At 40.2% G+C, this 25,508-nt stretch overlaps 1 protein-coding gene across 1 annotated transcript in view; it reads right to left on the bottom strand.

Annotated features, from left to right (window-relative positions):
- The window catches only part of LOC309388895 (uricase-like), a 48,287-nt gene extending 23,619 nt beyond the window's left edge, over positions 1 to 24,668 (bottom strand). The window contains exon 1 of the mRNA XM_081946635.1: positions 24,553 to 24,668. Within this exon, the coding sequence (XP_081802761.1) occupies positions 24,553 to 24,582 (30 nt within the window). The 5' untranslated portion in view covers positions 24,583 to 24,668. The remainder of the gene's footprint in view (positions 1 to 24,552) is intronic.
- Positions 24,669 to 25,508: the final 840 nt, after the last annotated feature.

Genomic DNA, 25,508 nt, shown 5'->3' with positions numbered 1-25,508 from the left:
AATTGCAGGAGGAGAACACTTAAATTTGGTTTACTGATACAGAAGGAAGCAAAATATTTTAACATTGGAATTAAAGGATATTTTTGAACAATGGACCCAGAAGTTAATTTTAAGAGTTAATTTTCCATATATATAGATATGATATGGAAGACAAACAAGTTTTACCAGGCAAGAGTGAGGCTCATCTTAAAGTGCATTGAAAAATGACAGGCTACAAAAATGGTATGGAATAGATGCTACTCTCAATATACAAATGAAACCAGCTGATGCCTTAATAATTAAAGGGGATATACAATAATAAAATAAAGGATCTGAATAACTCCCATATTGGATTTACCAAACAGACTTGTTAAAGCTTTGAAGAATTTTATAAAAAGGGACAAAGAACAATGAAAAGAAATCCAGTTCTAGGATGTTATTTGAAGGCATTAAATGTCAAGATTGTTAAAATTCATTTGATCAAGGTAAAAATAGATACATTGTTATGTCTTAATGGGTCTTTGCTGACCACTTCTGTGAATGTTGAAGTGAAGTTAAGGATTTGTTTATAAATAAGAAATGGGAGTCACCTTATAGGGGAAATGGGCAGCATAAACACTTAATTAATAAATAAATATGGCAAGAAGAGATAATTTGTCACATTTTAAAAGAAGATGAGTTACAAAAATTCTTCATGTTTCTGATAAAGGAGAAAACCTTTCATTTATATTTTTATTGTTTTCTATTCTTGACTTTCTATTCTTAATTTTTTTAAAGTTTGTGTAGTTTTTTATGTTTTTTATTGCCGTGTTTAATAAAATTACCATATGAAAGAGAGAGAAATAATGAATTTTGACTTAAATAATAGCAATTAATGATGTGCAGCATTCAGATTCACACCCTGGAAATAGAAGTGTATCACCTTTTTTAAGGTGCTTTTTAAGGAAAATACATGTTTGTGTTAAGGAGATCCCAGCAATTTGCATCAAGGTCCTTATACCTTGTCCTGTCTCTTTAATGCCACCTTAATGGAAACATGTATTTTCTTGAAATGGCATGGCTGCCATGTGAAAAGGTGTGGCTTTTTGAAGGAGATACCTTAAACAAACTTCCAGTTCTTCCTCATGTTTCTGAAGTTCATCTAAAGAAAAAAAGACCTGTTCACTTCCTGGAAGCTACCCACATGTTCATAATACTTGTCAAATACATGGTTAATCCTGAGTAATGCATACCTTCTTTTGCTACTTTAGCCTCTGAAAACAGGCTAATCCTTAATCCCTACTAATTATTTTTTTTTCTTCACATCATTTTCTTCTGAATAATACTCTTTCTAAGTTCCTAAAGTCTATGAAATATGAAATCTGGCAGAACTGGATCTGAGAACATATTTATAGAATCAAGCTTGGAAGTGGAGGAAACATAACAGGGGATGCTCTGGGGCAAACTTTACGGCAGCTGAAACTAATGTGCGGGACCAAAGCCAAGTGATAAGCGATGCAAATGAAGCAAAGATGAGAAAAAGCTTTAACATTCAGAACGACAACTCAGTAAGACAGCAAAAAAACAGCAACATGAAGGCTGCCATACAATGCTTTTATATTGCAATTGTTTTGCCTTAACTATTCCCAATATTTTATTGTGAATCCAGATAATGTCATGCTACATTGGCAATCCATCTATCTCTTCTCAGCTTTTTTCCTTCATTTTTACGTTTAAAATGTACAATACAGAAAAATGCAGTGAGTTAGGTAGGCATCGGGAAATAATCCAAGAATATACACAGGTAGTCCTCGATTTACGACTAATTGCTTAGTGACCATTCAAAGTTACGCCCTTCCCCCCAAGATACTTATAACCCAATTCCAATGTTCTGATCACCATCAACCCCCCCCCCCCCGCCACAACTGCATTTTAGCCACTCAGCAACCAGCCTGAATTTGTGTCTGTTTAGAGTACTCCGCGATCACGTAACCGCAGTTTATTATGTTTTTGGTGAAAACTGGTATTTGTTTCCAGTTTTCAACAAAAATGTCCCATGGCAAACAATAGGCTCACAGGCTCACTTAACAAGCATGGGGATTCACTTAATGACCACCAATGTTATAAAATGGTCACGTGATGATCCGCTTTATGATTGTCACAACTGGCAATACTAGGCAAGGCTAACTTTTAGCTTAATACAAGAGGTCTGACTTAAGTCACCATAGGCAAAGGTAAAGGTTCCCCTCACACATACGCGCTACTCATTCCTGACTAAGGGGCAGTGCTTATCTCTGTTTCAAAGCCGAAGAGCCAGTGCTGTCCGAAGACCTCTCCGTGGTCATGTGGCCGGAATGACAAATGACTAATCATCATAAGCCATCATACGTGACTACCAATTACCAAGCCTTTTCTATTTTCCACATATAATTTCCCCTGGGCTAAATCAGGTAATTCAGAAAGAGGCTAAAGAGAGCAGTGCCTGTGTTCCCATGTTATCAGCAACTAATCTCTCAACCTCTATTTAAAGGAGAAGGAGAAATATAGCACACAGTAATTGTTCATAATAAGTAGCACTGTTCCAGATCTCTTTGCTTGTCACCATTAAAGCCCTACATGGCATGGAGCCTAATTATTTATGAGGCTCTCTCTGGTTTTTATCTGCCCTGCTAGATTTGGCATAGCTGGTTCTCTCCTGGCCCCACCAATGAAGCAATCTCACCTAACAGGATGCAGGATGGGAATTCACTGGCGTAGCATCTGCCCTCTGGAACAGCATCCCCCCTGGATATTCCCACCACCACTACCTCAGTCTGGTCTTTAAAAGAACATTACAAAGTGACTCTTTCTCCAGGCCTTAAGCTAGGATGATGAGGTTGAGCATTTGTTTGTTCACCTTCCAGATTCTCAGAAACATTTCCCCATAATCCTTCATGGCTATGATCCTCACAATTCCTAAAACTCACCATCACCCAACCAGCCCTTCCTCCAGGTGACTTACTCCTCCTTTCTTCCTTGTCTTTGCCTTCATGGTGAGAGGGAAAAGTTGGTTACCTACACTAACATCTATCCCTTCCTTCCTCTTTCTTTTTTTTTTATTGAAAAAGTTTTATACAAACAAATTTTCCCCCTTTTAACCCCCCCACCATACAGTGTAATTCACATACAGATACTATGCCCCCTCCCCTCCCCCCAACCCCCCCAAAAAATTTCTCATTCAAATATTATACCAAATACTTTACCCCCTCCCCTCCCCCCATCTTAAAGTAGATTTCTCAATCAAATATTGTACCCCCTCGCCTCCCAACAATCATAGTGTAAGTCTCTTTTAAAGTAACAATAGCCCAATAACCCCATCATCTAAATTAATTAAACATATATAAATCATAATATAGGTTTCTCTTAAAGTAGCAATATCTCATTAATCCCATCTTCTAAATGTATTATGCATATATATTTCCCCACCCTCCACCCTAACCCACCCCCACCTCCCATTCAACACCCCCCCCCCCGACTTCCGCTATACACCACTCTAACAATTCCAAGCATCCCATGTATTATTTACTCTGATCATCTATCAGTCTAAACATTCTTACCTAAAGGCTACATAATACCTCCCAGTCTGGTATTTATTCTGTATATAATCAATCCATTTTGCCCATTCCTGTGTATAATCCTCCTGTTTCTGAGCTTTTAAGAAAGCTGAAATTTTTGCCATTTCGGCGAACCCCGCCACCTTCTGAATCCAATGATCAATTGTAGGTAAAAAATCTTTTTTCCAATGTTGCGCAATCAACAACCTAGCTGCTGTGACCATATACAAAACCAATTTTGTTTCCCCTTTAATAAAGTCCTTAGCTATACCCTTTCCTCTTTCTTTCTCTTTCCTTCCTTCCTTTCTTTTTTTCTTTTTTTTTCTTCCTTCCTTCCTTCCTTCCTTCCTTCCTTCCTTCCTTCCTTTCTTTCTTTCTTTCTTTCTTTCTTTCTTTCTTGATTTAATCACTGATTTACTGGCTCAATCTTACTTGTGCTCTAGATAAAATAGATAAAATTCAAATAACACAAACAGGAATAATGAAATAGCATTTTTGGTGTTTGACCCCCCCAAAAAATCATATTCCTCAATTATCAATTAAGAGAACAGTCTCCAGACCAGTCCACAAAAGGTTGTGAGTAAAAGACAGGAAAAAAATCACTGCCTAAAAACACTCTGGATGATAAACTGGATTGGAAAATGAAAGCAATCGAAGTATTGAGATTTCTCTTCATTGTTCCTATCTTCTTTCAATAAATATTTTAAGATTTAGAAGAAACTGGGGAAATTTGCTTTCTTTTGAAGAAAATTGCCAGGAGCTGAAAAATGATAACACAATTAATTGTTGGCAATACTAATAATTATATGTGCCATTTTGGGACAGTGACTCTTCACTAATCAGTACTATAAGGCAGTCTAGAGAAGCTAAGGTTTTACCAAGCTTCTGGAAAGCCTGGACAGTGGAGGCCCCTCCTGTTGGGGGGCCAAGGAGGAAAGTCTGTATAGAAAATGCTGTTTCTGAGCCTTTTTCACTGCAACTAATAGGTGGGAACCTTCAGCAGTTGCTTTCTAGCTATCTATATTAGACTTCTGCTGTAGGCCACACAAAGCACACCTAGGAAGTTCTAGTTCTAGCCTTATTGTAAGCTTACATTAACAGAATCTTGCAGGTTGGAAAATACCCATCCTTCTCTCATTTTTATGCTCCTGAAAACTAGGGACAATCCTGTCTAAAATGCATTTGCCACCCTTCCTCCTTCAGACTCCAGTTTCATTTATCAGACTGTTGTCTTAGCTGTGGCTCTTCCTTGTCTCTCCTAAGGTCAACCCAATGTATCATTGCAGCCTAGGAGCCAATGTCAGGGTTCCAAATAGCATCCCAAAGTAAATCAGAGTCCAAGGCAAAGTATTGCTCAAAGTTCCAATTTATTAAGAGAGCAATGTTGGCACATCTGGGAAATCCAAAAGCCAAATCTGAAAGTTTCCTAGTTTTCCCCAACCAGTTGAAAGTTCAAGATCTTACCCCCACACCCACAAGTCCATCACATGGTCCAATCTTCCACTGCCATGCTGGCAGTTCCACCCATCCAGTTCCAGTCAGGTGCAGAGGTGCAAAGACAAAGTATGACCTTGCTTTCTAGACAGAATTTTGTTATGGCTACATAGCATCTAACTCCATACAATCCTCCCTCCCATTTTCCCACAATAGAAAATGCATAGTAGAATAATAGAAAGTGTGGCAGGCCAAAGATAAAAAAAAAGAAGGCTGCAGGTCTGACAGCCAAGTTATTTCATCCTTTCGTTCAATCCTATTTTCCTGTGTTGGAAGAAATAGCCTTCTGGGTTCCGTTTCAAGTGGGGAGAAAGACACTGGAATCATGGAGACTGTTTGGAAAGATGGTTTTAATGGTGGACAGGACCACATGGCTTGAGATCCTGGGCAAAAAGGCACATGGGTGAGAGAGAGATTTATGCCCTCTGTTGGGCTTTGAATTTGAGCTTGTATTCTGATTGGTTGTCAGACTCCCATGTGGCCATACAGGGGCAACTCTGTAGACTGTCCTGAGTCCCAAGCTTAGTTGACTCTTGCTGGGTGATGATGCAATGAAAGGGCTTTTGGATTCCTAGTATGGCTCTGCCTGAAGGAGGTAGATCTTTGTTATGTAGAATAGACTGGCTCTGGCCTTAATGGCCCATTGCAAAGGTGGGGGCAGGCTGAGTGTCTGTCTCTCTTTTAGGGGAAATATTCTGCCCTTTCAATATTTCCTAAAATATTTTATTTTTCTAGGAGAGGGGTGGGTGCTAACTTCCCACACTTGATTAACCCGTCCCCTTCCTCTCCTCTTTAATCCTAAATTATGGGAGGAAAGGCTTAAACACAATTAATAGAAATAGAGAGAGAGAGCTCCTAATTTCATAAAAGTTCCCATAATGTGATTCCATAGAGCCCCATTGTTCTCACAGGACCATGTTCTGCCAGGCCTTCTATGAATGACTCCTTTCTTTGTTCTGGTCTCATGTACTTCTAATGGGCATCATTCCTACATGCTGGGTTTTTTCCCAAGATAAGAAAACATTACATCTTTTGGACATTGGTAGAGAAATTAAAGGTACAGGAATGAGGTGAAGATGCAATATGAGCTTACGTTTATCACAGTTTCTTCATTGACTTTTTGTGGTTATTTTTTATCTCTATAACGATTAAAAGTTAATCATGATGGTAAAATATAAGTTAGGCATTCTCACTGCTATTAAGAAAAGTTCAACAGAATTCGCTTTTGGTGTCGTATTATATCAATATTCCTGTATCCTTGTATTTGTTCTGCCCCTACTCACAGAAGGGTTTCTGCTTATATCAAGCTTCTGCTTGTACAAAATTTTATATCAAAATTTCCCTGTTAATTACAGCACTGTATTCCCAGGTTTCTTTCATTTCCTGGGAAGGCTTATAATTTCCACTGGAAAGAACAAGCAGTCTTTCATCTACATTATAAAACAAGTGATAATAATTGGGAGAGGCTTCCTATTGATCAGGGTTTGTCTGTGATTCATATAGTTGTTGTATTCATTACATTTGACATAAAAACTGCTTTGAAGATTACTAAGGAGTGAACTTAAATCAAAGTCAGTGATTTTTGTCAGAGCGTTTGCAGCGTGACTACTACTAGGAGGCAACCCAGGAGCAAAACACAGCACACAGAGACTTAAGACACTTAACAGTGGTTTATATACAACATATATAGAAATATACGTGGTAGCAAATACTTGACAAGAAATCAATCTTCTTCTTAACTCTACACAGAGAACTTAGCAATGGATACCGGACACAAGGAGATATATATATATATGCCCTCTCCCAGCTGCCTTATATAAACACCTCCTAAAGTGGTAAAGACTTGTGTGTACCCAGTGGTGAAATTCAAAATGTTTTACTACCAGTTCTGTGGGCGTGGCTTGGTAGGTGTGGCCAGGGAAGGATACTGCAAAATCCCCATTCCCTCCCCACTCTGGGGCCAGTTCTCTGAACTACTCAACATTTCCACTACCGCTTCTCCAGAACCTGTCAGAACCTGCTGAATTTCACCCCTGTGTGTACCCCTTCATAGCCTTCAACTGGCTATACCAATGCTGATTCATCTTCACTGCATCAGCTTTTCTGATGCTGAGTTAAGAGCTAGGAACCGGTTAAGCACAGATGCCATGTTTGAATAGGTCTCTAAAGACTTGAAGGCAAAGAGGCACCATATTGCTCATTGCTATGAGGACAATCATACCCGAGGCCTCCTGCTTTGGGACACCTTAGGAGAGCATAAAACTATGACTTGGAACACTGTAGTTAATCTGCAAGCTATGAGAATATCATACTTATACTCAGGCCAAATTACAGCTGGCACAAAACATTAAAGGATAAAGTAATTAAATTAGTAGATCAGCAAAATGCTGTGGACGTAATGTACTTCGTTTTCAATAAGGCATTTGACAAACTAGGCCACAACTCACTTCTTGGTAAGCTAGAAAATTGTGGGCTACCCAGCATCACCACCAGAAGGATTTGTAACTGGATGACAAACAGTACTCAGTGAGTAGTCCTTAATGGTACTTCATCTACATCAGTGTTTCTCAAACTTGGCGACTTTAAGTCCTGTGGACTTCAACTCCCAGAATTCCCCAGCCAGCTATGCTGGCTGGGGGATTCTGGGAGTTGAAGTCCACAGGACTTAAAGTCGCCAAGTTTGAGAAACACTGATCTACATGGAAGGAAGGAAACAGTGGGTACCACAAGGTTCCATCTTAGGCCCAGTACTTTGCAATATCTTCATAAATGACTTAAATGAGAGAATAGGAGGGGATTTCATCAAATTTGCAGAGGACATAGACAACATCCTAGAAGACAAACTCAGGACCCCAAAAGATCTTGAAAGATTTGAACAATGGGCCCTATCCAACAAAATGAAATTTAATGTGGAGAAAAGCAAGGTTTTAAATGTAGGCAGGATAAACCAAAGATACAAGTAAAGATTAGGTGAAACTTGGCTCAAAAACAGTAACTGTGAGAGGGACCTTGGAGTCCTAGTGAAGTGGACAATTGCTTAAATATGAGCTAGCAGTCTGCAGCGGCAGCCAAAAAAGCTAATACCAATCATTAGTTGTCTAAACATAGAATCATAGAATCAAAATTACATGAACTATTAGTACCACTTTATAAAACCTTAATAAGACCACACCTGGAATACTGCATCCAGTTTTGGTCACCACACTATAAAAAAGATGCTGAGACTCTAGAAAAAGTGCAGAGAAGAGCAACCAGGATGATTAAAGGCCTGGAGCAGGGGTGGGTTTCAGCCAGTTTGCATCGGTATGCTAGAACCCGTTCGTTAAATTTAGCGTACTTTTGGAACCTGTTCAACCGGTGGCATAGTACCGGAACGCTCCCTCCCGCCTGCTTCCCCTCGCTCGCTCCCCCCCTGCCCATCCGGTCGCTGCTCGCTCGCTTGGCCCACCCATCAGCACCATGCTTTCGTTGCCTGCTGCTCACTGATTGGCTGCCTCACCAATCGCCCCATCTCTGAGAGGCAGTGGGGGGGGCTTTCTTGCATGCCTTCTTTCTTTCTCCAAAGGCGTGCAAGAAAGCCCCCCCATTTCCCGAACGTATGAAGGAAGGAAGCTGCAGGCTCCTTTGCCTCAGCTACGCAATCGCCTTTTATTCTCTGTCTGCCTACTTCGCTCTTTCGGGTAGCAAAGAACGAAAGGAGGCTGCATAGTCGAGGGCAAATGAACCTGCAGCCTCCTTCATTCCTTCCTTCCCTCAGCGCCACAAAAACGCTGACCCCGCTCGGCTGCCATCACTGCTGCCACACCCCCTCTGCATACCCAGCCTCCAGCCTGAATGGTAGCGAGCGATGGTCACATGGGGTGGTTGGCAGCGGCAGCAGCTATTGCTCCTGAGCTAGCTGTGGGTTGTGCTGCTTGGCGGGCAGTGCCCTGACTCCCCCGCCACTGCCGCCACTGTGCCGCCTCAGCAGCAGCACCTCTCGCCCGCAGAACCGAGGCAGGGAAGAAGATTGAGAGATGTGGAGCCACAGACTCCCCCCTTTCCCCCACCCCAAAGCTCGCCTCCTTGGGTGGGACCGGGACACGCGCAGGGTGAGTGGAGTTTGCGACCAACATATGTTTATATATGTCTTAGTGTACGCCGCCCCGAGTCCTGCCTGGAAAGGGAGCGGCTAATAAATTCAAATTTATTATTATTATTATTATTAAAGTGATTGGGGCTGTTTGTGACTAAATGGGACAGAAAACATAGAGGGATGCAAGGGAACATGGAGGTAATCTAGTCCAACCCCTTCCCAAGGTAGGAGTCCTTCCTTCTATTTGAGAGCTGTCAGTGGCAGACATGAGGGAAATGGTGTGTGTGTGTGTGTGTGTGTATGAGAGAGAGAGAGAGAGAGAGAGAGAGAGAGAGAGAGAGAGAGAATGAGAAAGAAATAAAGTTGGAGAGAGAAAGATAAGAACGATGAAAGGAGGGAAGGGAAAGAAAGAAAATAAGTGGGGGAGAGAGTCACAAGAAGGAAAGAAGGAAGGAAGGAAGGAAGGAAGGAAGGAAGGAAGGAAGGAAGGAAGGAAGGAAGGAAGGAAGAGAACCTATGATCACAATTGAGCCCAAAATTTTGGTTGCTAAGCAAGAATGTTGTTAAGTGAGTTTCGCCACATTTTCCAACTTGGCCAGGCCCACCCGGTCACACAACTGCCGAGCCTCTCCCACCCGGTCACATGACCGCCGAGCCACTCCCACAAAAGAGGCCACACCTATAGAATAGGTTCTAAAAATTTTTGAAACCCACCACTGGCCTGGAGGCTAAAACATATGAAGAAAGGTAGCAGGAACTGGGTATGGCTAGTCCAGGAAAAAGAAGGACTAGGGGTGACATGATAGAAATATTCCGGTATTTGAGAGGCTGCCACAAAGAAGAGGGTGTCAACCTATTTTCCAAAGCACCAGAGAGCAAGACAAGAAACAATGGATAGAAACTAATCAAGGAGAGAAGCAATCTGGAATTAAGGAGAAACTTCCTAACAGTGAGAACAATTAACCAGTGGAACAGAAGTTGCCTTCAGGAATTATGGATGCTTCATCACTGGAAGTTTTAAGGAAGAGTGATCAACACTTGTCTCAAACTGTTTAGGGCAGTGATGGCAAACCATGTTTTACTCAGGTGCCGTTAGTGTGTGTGCGTGTGCCGACACCCATAAGATAATTCGCCCCGCAGGCCCCACCCCTGCACACGCATGCATGACCCGCCGCGCGTCCCCCCACCCCATGCATGCATGCATGACCCCCATTCTGGTGCTAGCAGGGCTCCCTGAAGCCTCCTGGGACCAAAAACAGGCCAGGGGTGTCATATCCCCCCACCCCCGTGCATGCATGCGCGACCCCCACACAAGTGCATGCGTGACCCCACCCCCCTGCATGTATGCGCATCTCCCAGCAGAGACCCCAAAACCAGCTGACTTGCGGGAGGCACATCGTGCGCATATGCAATGGAGCTGACCTGGGCGACAGCTTGCATGCCTGCAGAGATGACTTTGTGTGCTACCTGTGGCACACATACCATAGGTTCACCATCATGGGTTTAGGGTCTCCTTCTTGAGCAGGGAGTTGGACTAGAAGACCTCCAAGGTCCTTTCTAGTTCTATTCTGACTGATCGACCTCTCAGGAATAGGGCTCGATGGCTATATTTTATCCAATTTCCAATATCCAATATCCCTATCCAATCACTGAACTGGCACTGCTGCCTATAATTTAGTGGCAATTTCAACTATTCCAAATAGAAAATTGTTGTTTGGGATATGACTTACGTAAATCCCACTTGATTTGCATAAGCTAGTGCTTTTATTGTAAGAAACAGTATTCACTTAAAGCACTGACAAAAGAAAGGAAGAAGATGCAAGACAAGTCTACTTTGGTTTTTTTTTTTAAAGGACATACTTTTTAAAGGTGAGTCTGTAGAAGCTAAATTAAAAAAAAGTTAGGAGAGCATGCGGACTATGATATTTAGTATTCTTTTTTGTCAAATTTTACTTTCACACTAAATTTAGTGTGAATCTCTTTTGTTAATTTTCAGAGAGTTGTGTAAGTGGACAGAGTCTTAAGCCTCTTTGGGTTCAAAAGAATAAAAGTAAGCAACAACCTCACTGCTATAGGGAAAATTATTTCCCTGCAGTGCCCCCTGTCCAAGTACTAATCTTTGATGAACAACTTCAAAATTCACTGACCTCCCTCTTGGAGTACGTTATTTTTAAACCCAGTATTTGAACCAAAGAGCCTTTAAGATAGCAAATACTGTTATATATAACAGTTGTCTATTAGACAAGAGGTGACCAGAGCCTGTCTTGTGGAAAATACACACATGGCAATAAGGAAATTAGAAGAGGACAGAAAAGTAAAAGGAAGGATTTTATTATCTGCTATAGAATTAATGCTTATTGTCACTTTAAATGTATACTAATTGGGATACATTAAAATGAAATTTCATTGCATACAGTTCTCAAAGGGTCTACAATAGAGATCATACTACAGTAGAATCTGAACAGGACTATCTTGTTTCATAAATGTATTCTTTCCAGCTATAGTGCTGTTCCAGTTTTAAGGGCAGATACCATGAACTGCAGACATCACTTTCTTCCTTCCTCTTGTATTTATTAAGCAAAATTTATTGCCGATTACCAAGCCAGATTACAATAACACTGAGATATTAAAATCAGAAATACTTTGAAATAATTAAAAGACATTTAAACCAACTATTCCCCTTTCAATGGGTTTCAGACAGGAATGCTAATTTAGACCTTAGGGGCAATCGTGCTGGCTTGCAACTGAGGATGGTTTCATTTCAGTATGATTTAAAAAGAAAGCTACATTTTGGCCCTTTTGGAATCTAAATTCAACTATTCCATGGGGACCTCGTCTCTCCTATGATCTTGGCTTACCACCACCAAATGAACTGCAGAAACATTGATCTTCATGAAGCAGCTGCTGCAGACCAAACCAAACCATGAACTGCAGAAACATTGATCTTCATGAAGCAACTGCTGCAGACCAAACCAAACCAAGCAAATGGCACCAAAGATGTGAACACTGACATTGTTAATGTCCCAGCAAGTTGAAACTACTGCCTCTTTTGTTATTTCACCTAGAAAGTTCTAGAGTTGATACCCTGTGTCCTGTCATTGGGGTTGGTTGTTCAAGGCTGAAAAGGACTTAGGAGGGGATCAGAATGGTCCCAACCACCCTCCATCCTTGCAAATGTCCAGCCACTGCCATAGCCACATATGCAGGGGTGGGATTCAGCTGGTTTGGACTGGTTTGGGCGAACTGGATGTTAATTTTAATTGTTCACCGAACTGGTAGTTCCAGCGGTAGTTCCGTCGAACTGGTAGTTCCGACGACCAGCTGGCTCCACTGCACCCCACCCTGCACAAGAGTTTCCATATGGTCCGTTCATCATGCCAGGTAAGTGTGGGACCCGCATGGAGGTTCTGGGTGGGCGAAAAATGAGTCTTCTGGAAGTTCCAGAAGTCCAGAAATGGGCCTGTTTTTTACCTCTGGAGGGCCTCCAGAGTTTGGGAGAGGCCATTTTTACCCTCCCGGAGGCTCGAAAAAAGCTCCAGAGCCTGGGGAAAGGTGAAAAATGGGCCAACCGGAAGCGCACGCTCAGAGAACCGGTTGTTACACCAGTTGAATCCCACCACTGCACATATGATGGTACCAATGTGTTGGTCTGTTGATCATTGGCAGACTGAGTATAGATAATAACCACTATGTTTCTTGGGTTGCTGCTACTTTGGCTGGGTATCTTGTAAATGCTACCACTAGTCATTGGGCAAAAATGGAGAAGGAAGAATAAGTCCTACCCCTGGGGTACTAAGAATGAGATAGGACTAGGAACCTTGTCTGAGATGGTTGCTAGTTTCAGAATCGAGAGTGTAGAGGTTTCTCAGTGTAGAAATGTTACTCAGAGAGATTCCACATTTCTTGGACAATCCTACTGGATGTTAGTTGCTGGAGCTGGGTAGGTAGCTTTGGCTGGGATGTAAGGAGTTGCCCAGCTAGATACAGAATATTTGTGATAGGAATAACAATCCTCTGAATGATTCAGGGATGGTTGATGAAAGCTGTTCCATGCAGTCAGAGTATGTAGAGGTTTTTTCGCCTTCTTTCCTACGATCTATTGAAAATAGGGTTAAGCAGGAGAAAAAACCCTGGGCTGGAATGACGGGGAAAGGCAGTCTCGTTGTATTCATGGATATGTGCAAGGATCCCTGAATCCTTTCCAGATTGCATCTTAAATTAACTATCAGGTTTCATGCCATAGGAAGGAAGGAACTATTTCCGCAAGCTTGCAAGAAATCCAGGAGCCATAGATGACCAACATATGAAGACAATAGAAGGCCATACTCAAAAATTCAGCAACTGCTGTTATTCAAGAACTAGCCTCATGTACAGAAACATTGCTTAAACATCTTGCATTTTATTTTTCTTCTTGCCTATGTAACAGACTATTTGTCCCCCTCTTTTGGATAGGCTGGCATCTCTCTGTCTGTATTTTGTTCTTTAGAATCAGAAGATTTTCTACCAAATTGTTTTTCACTGACTGTGTGAGAACTGACTGTCCTACAGGGACTGGCTTTGGGAACTGAATGCATCTGAAAAATTGTGCCATTTGCCTTGTAAAAAAGCATCAGTGCACCCCTTTTCTAGAGTTCATCTCTCAAGCCATTCAACATAGACTTATCTCTAACTTTCCCTTGAAGAAAGTGGTGAGTTTGAAGAAAGTGGTGAGACAACAACTATAGAGGACTTAGATAAAATTCATTAAACTGGATCTCTTGCAATTAGAAGTCAGGTTTAGACATGGGATGAAAACCACATTGGTTACTCTCATAAGTGGCCTATCGTAGGCCCTGGGTAGATAGAGGAAATGCAGACTTCAAGCTGAGAGATCAAGCTGGATCTCTCAGTAGCTTTCAGTATCGTCAACCATGGTATCCTTCTGAGCCATTGGCAAAGGTTTGGGGTCGGAAGCACTGTTTTATTAGTTCCATGTTTTTGTAAGTAAGCCACTTTAGCTGTGGGAAGAGGGGAAGGGAGGTTGAGGTTGAAACTTCTCCATAGTGTGCAACTTCTGAAGGAATCCAACGGCCAATTAGGCTTTTGAGCGCATGTGCTAAAATAAGCCCTCCCCAAAAATATTGCAACACAGCAACAGCCATGAGGTGATCACGCTCGCCGCCTCCTGCACCTCAAAAATAATAAGACCTCCCCGAAAATAAGGCCAAGCGCTTATTTCAGGGGTCCTGAAGACCCTGTCTTATTTTCAGGAAAACTTGGTGTGTGTGTGTGCGCGCACACACACACACATATACACACATATTCATATGCACACACACATATATACACACATATTCATATACATATTCATATACATACACGTACTAAACAAAACCAGGCAAACAATCAATCTTAATCTTAAAACTATAACACAGAGGCACACATGGAGAGAAAGACGCTCTCACATGACCTCCCTTATATAGACAGCTTTTTAAACTGGCGGTAACTCTGCTGACTCATTCTCATTTCATCATCTCAGTTTACAGCTTTACAACAGCTGGTCAGCTATTAAATCATTACCTTAACATTATCCATAAATTACAATCATGTCACACAGGATTCTGAAAAGGGACGTGAATGTGGGCTGGTTGTTGCGTGCCCAAAATGTGATCGTGTGACCTTGGGGGAGGGGGCATCAAAACTTTGAATCCAAGGCATAAATAGCCCTGGGGAGGTCTATTGTGACTTTCAATGGTCACTAAGCAACCAGCATGTGCAGAAGTGTCTGAGTTGGTGGGCAGAGCCTCCTGCTGCCCCTACTACCGGTTTGACCGATCTGGGCCGAACCGGCAGCAACCCACCTCTGTCGAGGAATACCTGTAATATTCAGGAGGTCAGTTAAAAGGCCACTCTTCTGAATTGCCTTCAGGAATGAGTATTCCAGTTTGTCCAAATTTTGAATGTATTATCCCATGAGTTTTAGGAGAGGCTTTGGGCTAAACTACTATTTGTTTCCCTAATAAAATTATTCTGAGGGTAAGACATTACTAAATATTTACTAATTGTAAGCTACTTAAAATCTACAACTGAAATGGCATAACGTGTTTTGAAAACAGGTTGATAAATAAATTATTAAATCTATGTTTATGTCTGAACAGTAACAAAATAAAACAGACCTACCCTAGTGTGTTGTTTTGAATAAAAATCAATTCACTAAGCGGAAGCTAGAATGCTAGAATGCTAGAATGAGGAGTGGTAGAGGGGGAGAATGCCAGAGATATTTTGCTTCCTGAGGTAGAAGATAAAGTCACATCCCCTTCAACTTTACATAGAGAAGCCAACTAAACTGAACCTACTTCTTGGTAATCATGATCTAAACTGCTGTATTTGTTGCATTCAGGCCAGTTAATACACTCTACGTTACCCCACAATTGAGCCCAACATTTATGTTGTTAAGTGAGACATTTGTTAAGGGAGTTTTGCCCCATTTTACGACCTTTCTTCCTAGAGTGGTTAAGTGAACCACAGCAGTTGTTAAGTTAGTAACACGGATGTTAAGTGAAACCGGCTTCCCCACTGATTTTGCTTGTCAGAAAGTCATAAAAAGCTGGTGAAAAGTCACACACACATACACACACACCCCTGGGAATCCACTGAATTTTGATTATGTGACCTTAGGGATGCTGCAACAGTTATAAGTGTGAAAAATGGTCAAAAGTCGCTTTTTTCACTGCCGTTGTAACTTCGAACAGTCACTAAACTGTTGTAAATCGAGGACTATCTGTACAGCCCAGATTCTCCAAACTCAAGCTTACCTTTGGACATAGCAGCTGTTTTTATCCTGATGATTTCTATAAGTACTAGTATATCTCCTGTAAACTTCCAACCAGCATAACTGCTTCACTCCCAAGAAATCATTCTCACTTTTACATATTTCATAATCAGATAAGATTAATATCCTACTAGGGATTAACTAGAAGAAAGCCTGCAGCAGGCCTCTTATCAGCTACACTAAGTCTTGTTTATGATATCTTTTACATCAATGACATGTGGATTACGTAAATCCTTATTCAACAGATGACGTTTGCTTCCGATATAGTTGGAAAAGATATCAAAGATGAAAGACTGACAAATGCAGGGCTTGTTTATCAAAACTTTACAAGACTGCACAAAAGAGGAGTAGTCTTTGAGTTGTTTGATCCTTGACTTCTCCCCTTGTGGCCTTCAATGCTCCCTGACAGCTTCCAACATTTTAATTACCTAATCATTTTGCCACACTGTGAAAAATAGGATACCACAATATACAGTGGTTATGATATACAAAAAAGACATTTTGGTCTCTCTTTTCTGTGAGTGCAGTTCATTGTCATTCTATTGTTTTCTTTCTGTAGGAAGTTAGCACCCACCCCTCTCCTAGAAGAATGAGATATTCTAGGAAATATTAAAAAAACAGAATATTATATTTCCCTGGATGAGAAATGGAGAAACGTGTTTTTAGGCAGGAAGAAGACTCACTCTTAATAGCCCCCACCCTCCTCAATAGCCCACAGCAGATGTCAACACTTAAGAGATAAAGAGATAGCTAGGTCTAGCAAATACCCTCACCCAAGATCCAACAAAGGTAGGATTAGCCCTCTACACATCTAGCAACAGAATTTACCACATGGCACCTGGGAAGATTACATTACATTATCTTACATTACAGTAAGATTCAACCAAGCTTGGGATTCAAAAGACAACCTACAAAGTTACCCCTGTGTGGCCCCATGGGAGTCTGACAACCAATCAGAATACAAGCTCAAATTCAAAGCCCAATAGAGAGCATAAATCTCTCTCTCTCACACACACACCCATGTGCCTTTTTGCCCAGGATGTCAAACCATATGGTCCTGCCCACTATTAAAACCATCTTTTCAAGCAGTCTCCATGTTTCCAATATCTTTCTTCCCACTTCAAACTGCACCTAGATGGACATTTCTTCCAACACTACTAATTTCTCCTCCTCCTGGTATCAATTTGATGAAAGGTTCCTAAAAAGCTAGGAGAGAGGAAGAGGAAAATTTCGAAATGTATTTTCCAATGAGACAATTTCTTTTAAAAAAACGGATATGATTGTAGAAAAAAGACCACATCAAGAGACCCATGGAAAGGTGTTGGTTGTTGTGATGTAGGGCTGTGCCGCACTTTGGCTTTGATCTCCAAAAGGTGTTTTGAAGGTATGCAGATGTGCAAACATAGCATCCAACTGCAACACTACAAACCAAGTTTATCTTTTTGTGGAATCTGGGAAGGGCACAGTTCCTTTAAAGTATTGCTACAGTCTGTGTAACTTATCTCATGTTTGTATACACAACCATTTAGGAGAATTTAGGAATGCCAAAGAAGAAAACATGGATGTATATGTACACAAAATTATACAGAGCGAGATAGGTAAAATTAAACTGACACATATTTTTTCCCTTTTTTAAAATAGTACCTTAATCTTATCTGTGTAAAATAGAGGACAGGATGTTAAGAGAAAGAAGTGGCTTTGGGCATAGCAGAATAACAAGCCCCGAGAAGTTTTTCCTCTTCCTTGCCAAGTTCCACTCCAGTTCAGCCATGCTGACATTTCCATGAATCTTGGCTGTTCAAGTTTGGCAGATGATCCCCAAGCTCTTTGTGGCCCTGGGAAAGAGTGCTGTGTTGCTTGAAAGGAGAGATGAACCTGTCCATCTTGCACGCCAGGAATGCTACTTCCTCAAGAAAGCAGATGAATGGCTAATTGACCCATGATTAAGGTCTGGATTATAGCTTCAGTGGTGGCTTGAAGAACCTGCAACTAGAAGAGGAAGTTGAAACATCTGTAGCCACCAACTTCTGCCTTTGAAGATTCATTCAGGACCAAGGCTATTTATAGCAGTCAAAACAAGTTGATGCAAGTTTTGCTGATCTAAGCTAAAATGACAAGCAAGAGCCCAGGCAGTGTTTGCCCTATTAGAGGTATAAAGAGGGCAGATACATAGGACTGTAGGGGCCTCCTGTTTTATTAATGCATTTATTGTTAAAGAAGATGTTTTTGAAATGCAACCAACTATTTATTTTTATAAGACTCTAAAGTAAATGGAACTTAACCAGATCTGTTTATCACCTATTATGATTTATGAACTATGGAAGAAAAATGAACTATCCATATTTGAGAAATAAGTAGGTCCAGGTTTAAGAAATGCTAAACAGTCTTATGATTTAAAGAGGAAGTTAATTAAGCCGAAAATTCTGTTTTGTGTCTCCTGGACTCTCTAGAGCTATGTTTCTCAACCTTGGCAATTGAAGATGTCAGAACTCCTAGACCCAGAATTCACCACCCCACATGTATTATTGTTGCTGGATTGTTTCTTATTCTTGTCTGTTAATTTCCTAATAATAAATAATAATAAAATAGGTGACAAACCCTCCAGCTGTCAACTATAAAAGTCCACACTGTTTGGATCTGCACATGGACTATGCCAATATATTACAACATGCTAGGTTTTTGTGAAGCGTAGGAAGGCCAATATCAGCTAAAGAGCTGGAAGCTGTGATTTCACATTCTTGTGTACATAATAACAGTAATGTGACAAACCATAATAATACCTAGTTAGCTGCTACAAAAAGATCATGTAGACCACATAGCAAAACATACAAAATAGCAGTAATGGTGCTTTGGAATATCTGCAAGGAATATCATTTAGTTCGGTTGTGTAAGCAAGAACTGGTGTGACCACAAAATAGGCAAAGTAGAAAATGAAGAAGCTAAAGTCCTGGGAATTCAAACAGAGAAGCAGCTGCCACGTACCGCCCTAGACTTAATGAATGTTGATAAGAAAGACAAAAAAAGGGTGGATAGTGGATGTTGTAGTACCTAGAGACAGCAAAACAGAAAAGCTGAAGCAAAATCACAAAATACAAAGATGTGCAAATAGAAGAAGAATGACCTGTAGCAAAACAAAGCCAAAATAGTACCAATAGTATTTGGTGTCTTATGTGCAATCCCAGAACATCTGAAACACCACTTGAACACAGAGGTGGGTTGCCAATTTTTTTACTACTGGTTTGGGCTCTCTCTCTCTTCTCTCCCCCCTCCTCTCTTTCTCTCTCGTCCAGGTGGATGGAGCTTCCCGCCACTGCTACTGCTGGTTCACCCGATCTGGGCCAAACCGGGAGCAATCGACTTCTGCTTGAACACCATCAGCGTTGACCAAATCATCATTCTCCATCAATTGCAAAAGGCAGGTTTACTTGGAACATCTTACATGTCAATAACTTTAACCCCATCAAAAACAATATTTCTCTAACCCAGATTCTTGGAAAGAATTTGGTATATGGATAAAAATGCCAAATCTAAGCTAAACATCTGGCTGACTAAGCAACCAAAACCATAATAATAATTTAAAGGTATACCTTTCAGCCCTTCAAATAACCACCAAGTACATTGCAACAATGACAAAGCAGACTATTATAATTACTGGAAGACTGGTTATTAATTAACCAGTTAATTAAATGATTATAAATCTGAAGACAATTCTGTGCTTGTAGAACATTGTGTGTCATTGGAAATGTAATTTTTTCCCCATAAGTGAAGGTAAGATGAAGAAGACATTTAACAGAATTCTTATTTGTTGTTCTTTATACACATTTATAATAGAGGCCTGAACTTTGCTGACCAAATTGCCTTGTTTTGGTTAAAGAGAAGAATTCATTTCATGTCTAGACTTGACTCTTTGTTGCTGCTGGAACTTTCCCCATTCTGCTGGTTTATCTATGAATTTGGGAAAATTATAATCTGTTGTCCACAATACTGAACTGCCAAAATCCAGATAACTACAAGATGGCAGCAGAATTGGGGTTTCCTATCACCTTTGATGCTGTCTGGTGATAGCTTTGATGTTACTTCTCAGATATGTTAGCCTGACCTAAGTACCACTAACAGTGTTTCAGCATTACTGAGTCACTAATTCTGCTAAACCACAATTTGTGTAATGACATCTAGATTACCTAGCTTTTCACCATACACAAAACATAATTCATGGTTTACAAATCCTATGACAGGGTTCAATCAACATATTACCTCAGAACAAACCATTTTTTAACAGTGTATTACCAGATTTCATGAACTAATCAGTTGACAGAATGCTAAATGTTGAACAAGGAAATGGGAGAAATTTATCATGTTGAATTATTACAGTTGGTTATATGCTTTTTCTCCATATTCAAAGCAATATTTTAGATTAACAGGACCATGAAGCCAGGTTTCCAGGAAAGAACTGATCTCGCGTAAATAGCATATATATTTAAATAATGATACTGCTGCTTAAGCTTGCAATTCTCATTATCAGACACCAAGTGCCACTGAAATTAATATGATTTATTCCCATTAACATATAGTTAAAAATGGGATATTAGAAACCCTAAATGACAATGTGGTATAGTAGTTAAGCATGCTTACTGGGAAGTGTAAAGAGTTGTAATTCACTAGGTTGGCACAATGGTTGCCATTTATGAATGAGACACAATTTCCTTCCTTGTAAAATGACAGTATACAGATTCACACACAAATATTCTTGCATCTTGGCCTTGTATGGAAAGGGCGAAAGTAAATAATGTATGAGAAGGCTGATATTTGCAAGGATTTGTAGTTATATATCTAATTATAAGTCTAACATTATCACTTTAGATATAACCAGGGTCATCTAGAGTGGAGACAAATATCAACTGTGCTCCTGTGTAGGCTACACAACTGAAATACAATTATTTAAAACTTAGTCACATTTGTTTTTGAGATCCCAAAGTGGGATTCCAAGGCCCAAATACAATTAAGAATTTTGTGTATATATGTGTGTGTATGTGTGTGTGTGTTTGTGTATCTTTGTCTACGTCTGTCTATATCTTCTCTCTCCCTCCCTTCCCCACCCCCACTCTATTATTCATCATATTGGTGTGGCCACCTATCATCCATCTCTCAGACAAGTGACTCTGAGAAGCATGCAACAAAACTAAAAACAATGTATACAAACAAACATTAATATTGCTATTAAAATTATAAAATATGTATGTTTATATATTGCACATGTGTGCTAATTACATTGGAGCCATCTCACTATTTTGCCAGTATACTGGGGTCCCCAGGCTTGATGGCATAACCAGATATTCGGGGACTTAAAATGGATAAGGCCAAGCTCATTTTGGCAGAAAGAATGTTCCATTCAGTGGGGTGGGAGGGTGGGCACAGCAGAAAAAGGCCCCTTCCTAAGATTGCCAAAGGAAGCTTCCTAGTCAATAGGATCCATGCCATGTCCTCTCTCCTGGATCTGATGGAATAGCCAGATGTAATCAAGGAGAGGCAGTTTCTCAAATAAACAGTCCTATGCCATGGAGTGCTTTAAAGGTCAAAAACAGCACCTTGAATTGGACTTAGAAACAGACTCATAACCAATGCAACTCATGGAGCAGAGGTGTAATGTATGTTCTTTTAGAAACCCACATAACTACCCACACTGTTGCATTCTTCACCAGCTAAAACATTTGGATAATCTTCAAGGGCAGCCTCATAGAAAGTGCACTGCAGTAGTCCAACCAGGATGTGAGTAGGGCATGAGTGACTGCGAGTCCTTTGATCTAAGAATGGGTGCAACTGACACACAGTAGGAAGTGGAGCAAAGGCTCTTCTAGCCATGGCCACCACCTGTTTCTCAAGCTGGAGTTGTGAGTATAAGAGAACCCCTAGATTGCACACAAGGTCTGTTTGGGGAAAATAATTCACCCATCCAGCACCAAAAGTAGCACTGTCCCAGAACCAAAACCACTCAGTCTTCCCAAGATTCAGTTGCAGCTTAACCCTCACAGCTTTTAGGCATTAGGATAAGAGATTAAGAGCATCATTTAATTTACCAGGGATAGAGATGTATACTTGGATATTTCTGCCTATTGATCAGTAATGGTTTTCTCTTACCTTTGCTACCGGTTTGGAACTGGGAGCACGTGCTGGGCACTTCTGTGCATGCAGAGCATCTGTGATGATGGATGGGCGGAGCCTCCCGCCACCACCACTACCAGTTCGCCCGAACCGGGGTGAACTGGCAGAATACCACCTTTGCTATTGATGATACCTCACCCAATGGCAATGGACAAGCTTGCCCAATGGCCTCATTTCCATTATAAATAGAAGCATAGAGAGAGCACCATCGCCTGCACTTTCACAATAAGGGCTGAGGGCAAGATTTCTCCCCTTCCCCATTACAGCACGGGCTGGAATTGATCCAAAAAAGAAGAAGGTGAAATCGTGCTGCCCACCTCCAATCCTCTGAGTTGATCCAGAATGATAGTATGGTTAATGGCATTGAAAGCTGCTGAGAGGTCAAGTAGGGAGAGGATGGATAAACACCATCCTGCCCTTGCCTGAGATCATCCCAAAGTGTGACTAGTGCCATGCCCATTCCAAACCCAGGTCTGAATCCTGACTGAAAAGGATCCAGATAATCCACTTCATCCAAGGCCCTCTGGAGCTGTTGTGCACCAGCTTCTCAACTACCTTCCCTCAAAAGAGGAGACGAGGTTTTTTAAAAAAAATATAACATACACATGAACAAACATTCATACCACAGAAGCCAAAAAAGGACATTTTTCTTGAACAGAGATAACAATGTTTAACATTCAGTGTTTTTATTTGGCCTATAACTGCCAGGGAGTACTATGACATCCGTTTCCATTTTTATGAAATAAATTATGTTTTCTATCTGAAATCAGTGATATATAACCCTGAATACATATGATTAGTCACTGCAACTAGTATCATTTGGCTGTTAATGAAAATGCCATCACAAGACAAGATAATCAGACCTTGTCATGTACATTATTTTCAGAGAAGCACTGAGCAGATGAGTGCTTAATAGAAAAACTGCAAACAATAAATAACTGAAAATAGCTATAATTCAGAATGCCTAATTTTTTCTCTGCTAAACTTATTTAAAAACCAAGAATCCAGAACAAATGATGTTTAACTTTCAGCAGCTTTAGCAAAATACTTAGCAGACATTAAGGGATAGTTATCTGGGTGAAAAGTAAACAAAGTATATGTGGTTTCAGTCACAAAATATATTCAGGAGGATCAAAGAATATGGATCCAGAATAACTTCCCTGATGTGATAAGGGAAGCAAGAATCTTTTTTAAAAAAAATATTTTTAATTTTCTTATACTCATTGCTAAGATCATTTGGAAAAAACACCAATTAAAATAATCCAGTATTTCATCCTGATAGCAACATGCTCAGCAACTGATTTTATTGTAAGAATAATTACATGCCACATTTGACACCGTATGATCCTTTTTCTCTTTATATAGCAATAGAGATTTTCCTCTTTCATAGGTAAACCAACTTTTCTTCAGGAATTATTTAAGAAACGTAAACTGCATCTTTTTTTTTTTTTTAGATTTTCCAATTCGTTGTTGTTATCTTTCTGCCATTTGTAATTATGAAGTAAAAATTCAGTCAAAATGTTATTTTAAAAAAACATCTGGTGTTTAAATCTAAATATTATATAAATGTTTTTTGCTGGGAAAAATGCAGAAAGGATGTTAATGATAAGAAAGCAGAATCCAGTTGTATGACTCCCTGTGAATTTTAATCTCACAGATTTCCCTGAAACTTGAAAGACAGTATTCCAAAACAGGTGGGTCATAATAATAATAGCTTAAAAATTACTAGGTTTGCTCAAGGATTTTGTTCAGTCTGTATTTCAAAGTAATCCAACCTGATCTATACCATCTGAAATAATCATCAAACAGAAACACAGAATGTATACAAGAAATACTATAGAGTGCCATATAAAAATAGGTTTACAAGTGCACATTTTGACAGAATAGGTACTTAATAAATTGCAGTCTAGTGTGAAATACAGGGTTGATTCTCACTGTAATGGGGACTTATAGCTAAGCATATATGAGTGAACTCTCATCCTTCTTCCAAAAATTTCTTCTATAAAAACTTTATTCATTGAAGAGCACAAATTACATTTTTTGTATTTCTGGGTGCCTGGTGCTACAGGATTTGTAAATTGAAAGCTGCCTCGAAATAACATCATCTTTTATTTAGAATTACTCTGTCCTAAATCCTTGCTTGCTTACTTGTTTGTTATTCCTGTTTATAATCTATGTGGTTTCCCCAGGCATTTTGACCCAGGCAATGGGTTTGGAATTAGGATGCTAGGACAATTCCAGAAATGTATAGAAACGTAACTCTACACTTAGATTGTCTACGTTGTCTACTGCATAAGGAGGAGGAGGAGGAGGAGGAGGAGGAGAAGGAGAGGGAGAAGGAGAAGAAGACGAAGAAGAAGAAGAAGAAGAAGAAGAAGAAGAAGAAGAAGAAGAAGAAGAAGAAGAAGAAGAAGAAGAAGAAGAAGAAGAAGAAGAAGAAGAAGAAGGTAACTTAAACTTACAGTAGTTGGACATCCAATAGGTCTCTGCATTTTTTGACTCTTGGAGATGGTGCAGGAAAGCAAGAAGATCTCAGACCTACAGCTGGCTGCAAACTGTTGCTGCTAGTGCTTTATACAAGGTGTCATCTTCATAATATGTGGAGGTGGAGCAATGGTTGAGGGGTTGGCCTAACAGATGTCAGTACTGCAGAGTTTACTTAATGCTAGAACTGAATGTTTTCCTGCCTCAGGCAGAAATGTTAATGAAGGAAAATATGCGAGACAACAAAGGAATTTGTTAGGCAATGGAATAAATTCACTTGTATTTGAACAATGGAAGTTTGCTATCAATAGCTATCAATATCCCAATATTAAACAACCCATGCCCTGTTGGGTGAGCCTTTTACAGATATTTTCTTACCAGATTCTTCAATGCCTTCTACAGTGATCTAATTTCTAGTGTGCTATCTGGGATACGTTCAGAGGTATACCTGCCTTAAAAATAGCTCATGTGGAGCACAGTCAAACATGAGCATAGGAAATGTTTTGTGACATTTTGTATTATCTGCTTTATGATATATTTTTTTATAAATTTTATAAAATCCATGCCATATCCTCTCTGCTGGATCTGATGGAATAGCCAGATGTAATCAGGGAAAGGCAGTTTCTCAAATAAACAGTCCTATGCCATGGAGTGCTTTAAAGGTCAAAAACAGCACCTTGAATTGGACTTAGAAACAGACTCATAACCAATGCAACTCATGGAGCAGAGGTGTAATGTATGTTCTTTTAGAAACCCACATAACTACCCACACTGTTGCATTCTTCACCAGCTAAAACATTTGGATAATCTTCAAGGGCAGCCTCATAGAAAGTGCACTGCAGTAATCCAACCAGGATGTGAGTAGGGCATGAGTGACTGCGAGTCCTTTGATCTAAGAATGGGTGCAACTGACACACAGTAGGAAGTGGAGCAA

Source organism: Natrix helvetica, assembly GCF_964273705.1.
Source record: "Natrix helvetica genome assembly, chromosome: 3".
NCBI lineage: Eukaryota > Metazoa > Chordata > Lepidosauria > Squamata > Natricidae > Natrix > Natrix helvetica.
This window is presented reverse-complemented; position numbering and strand designations above follow the sequence as displayed.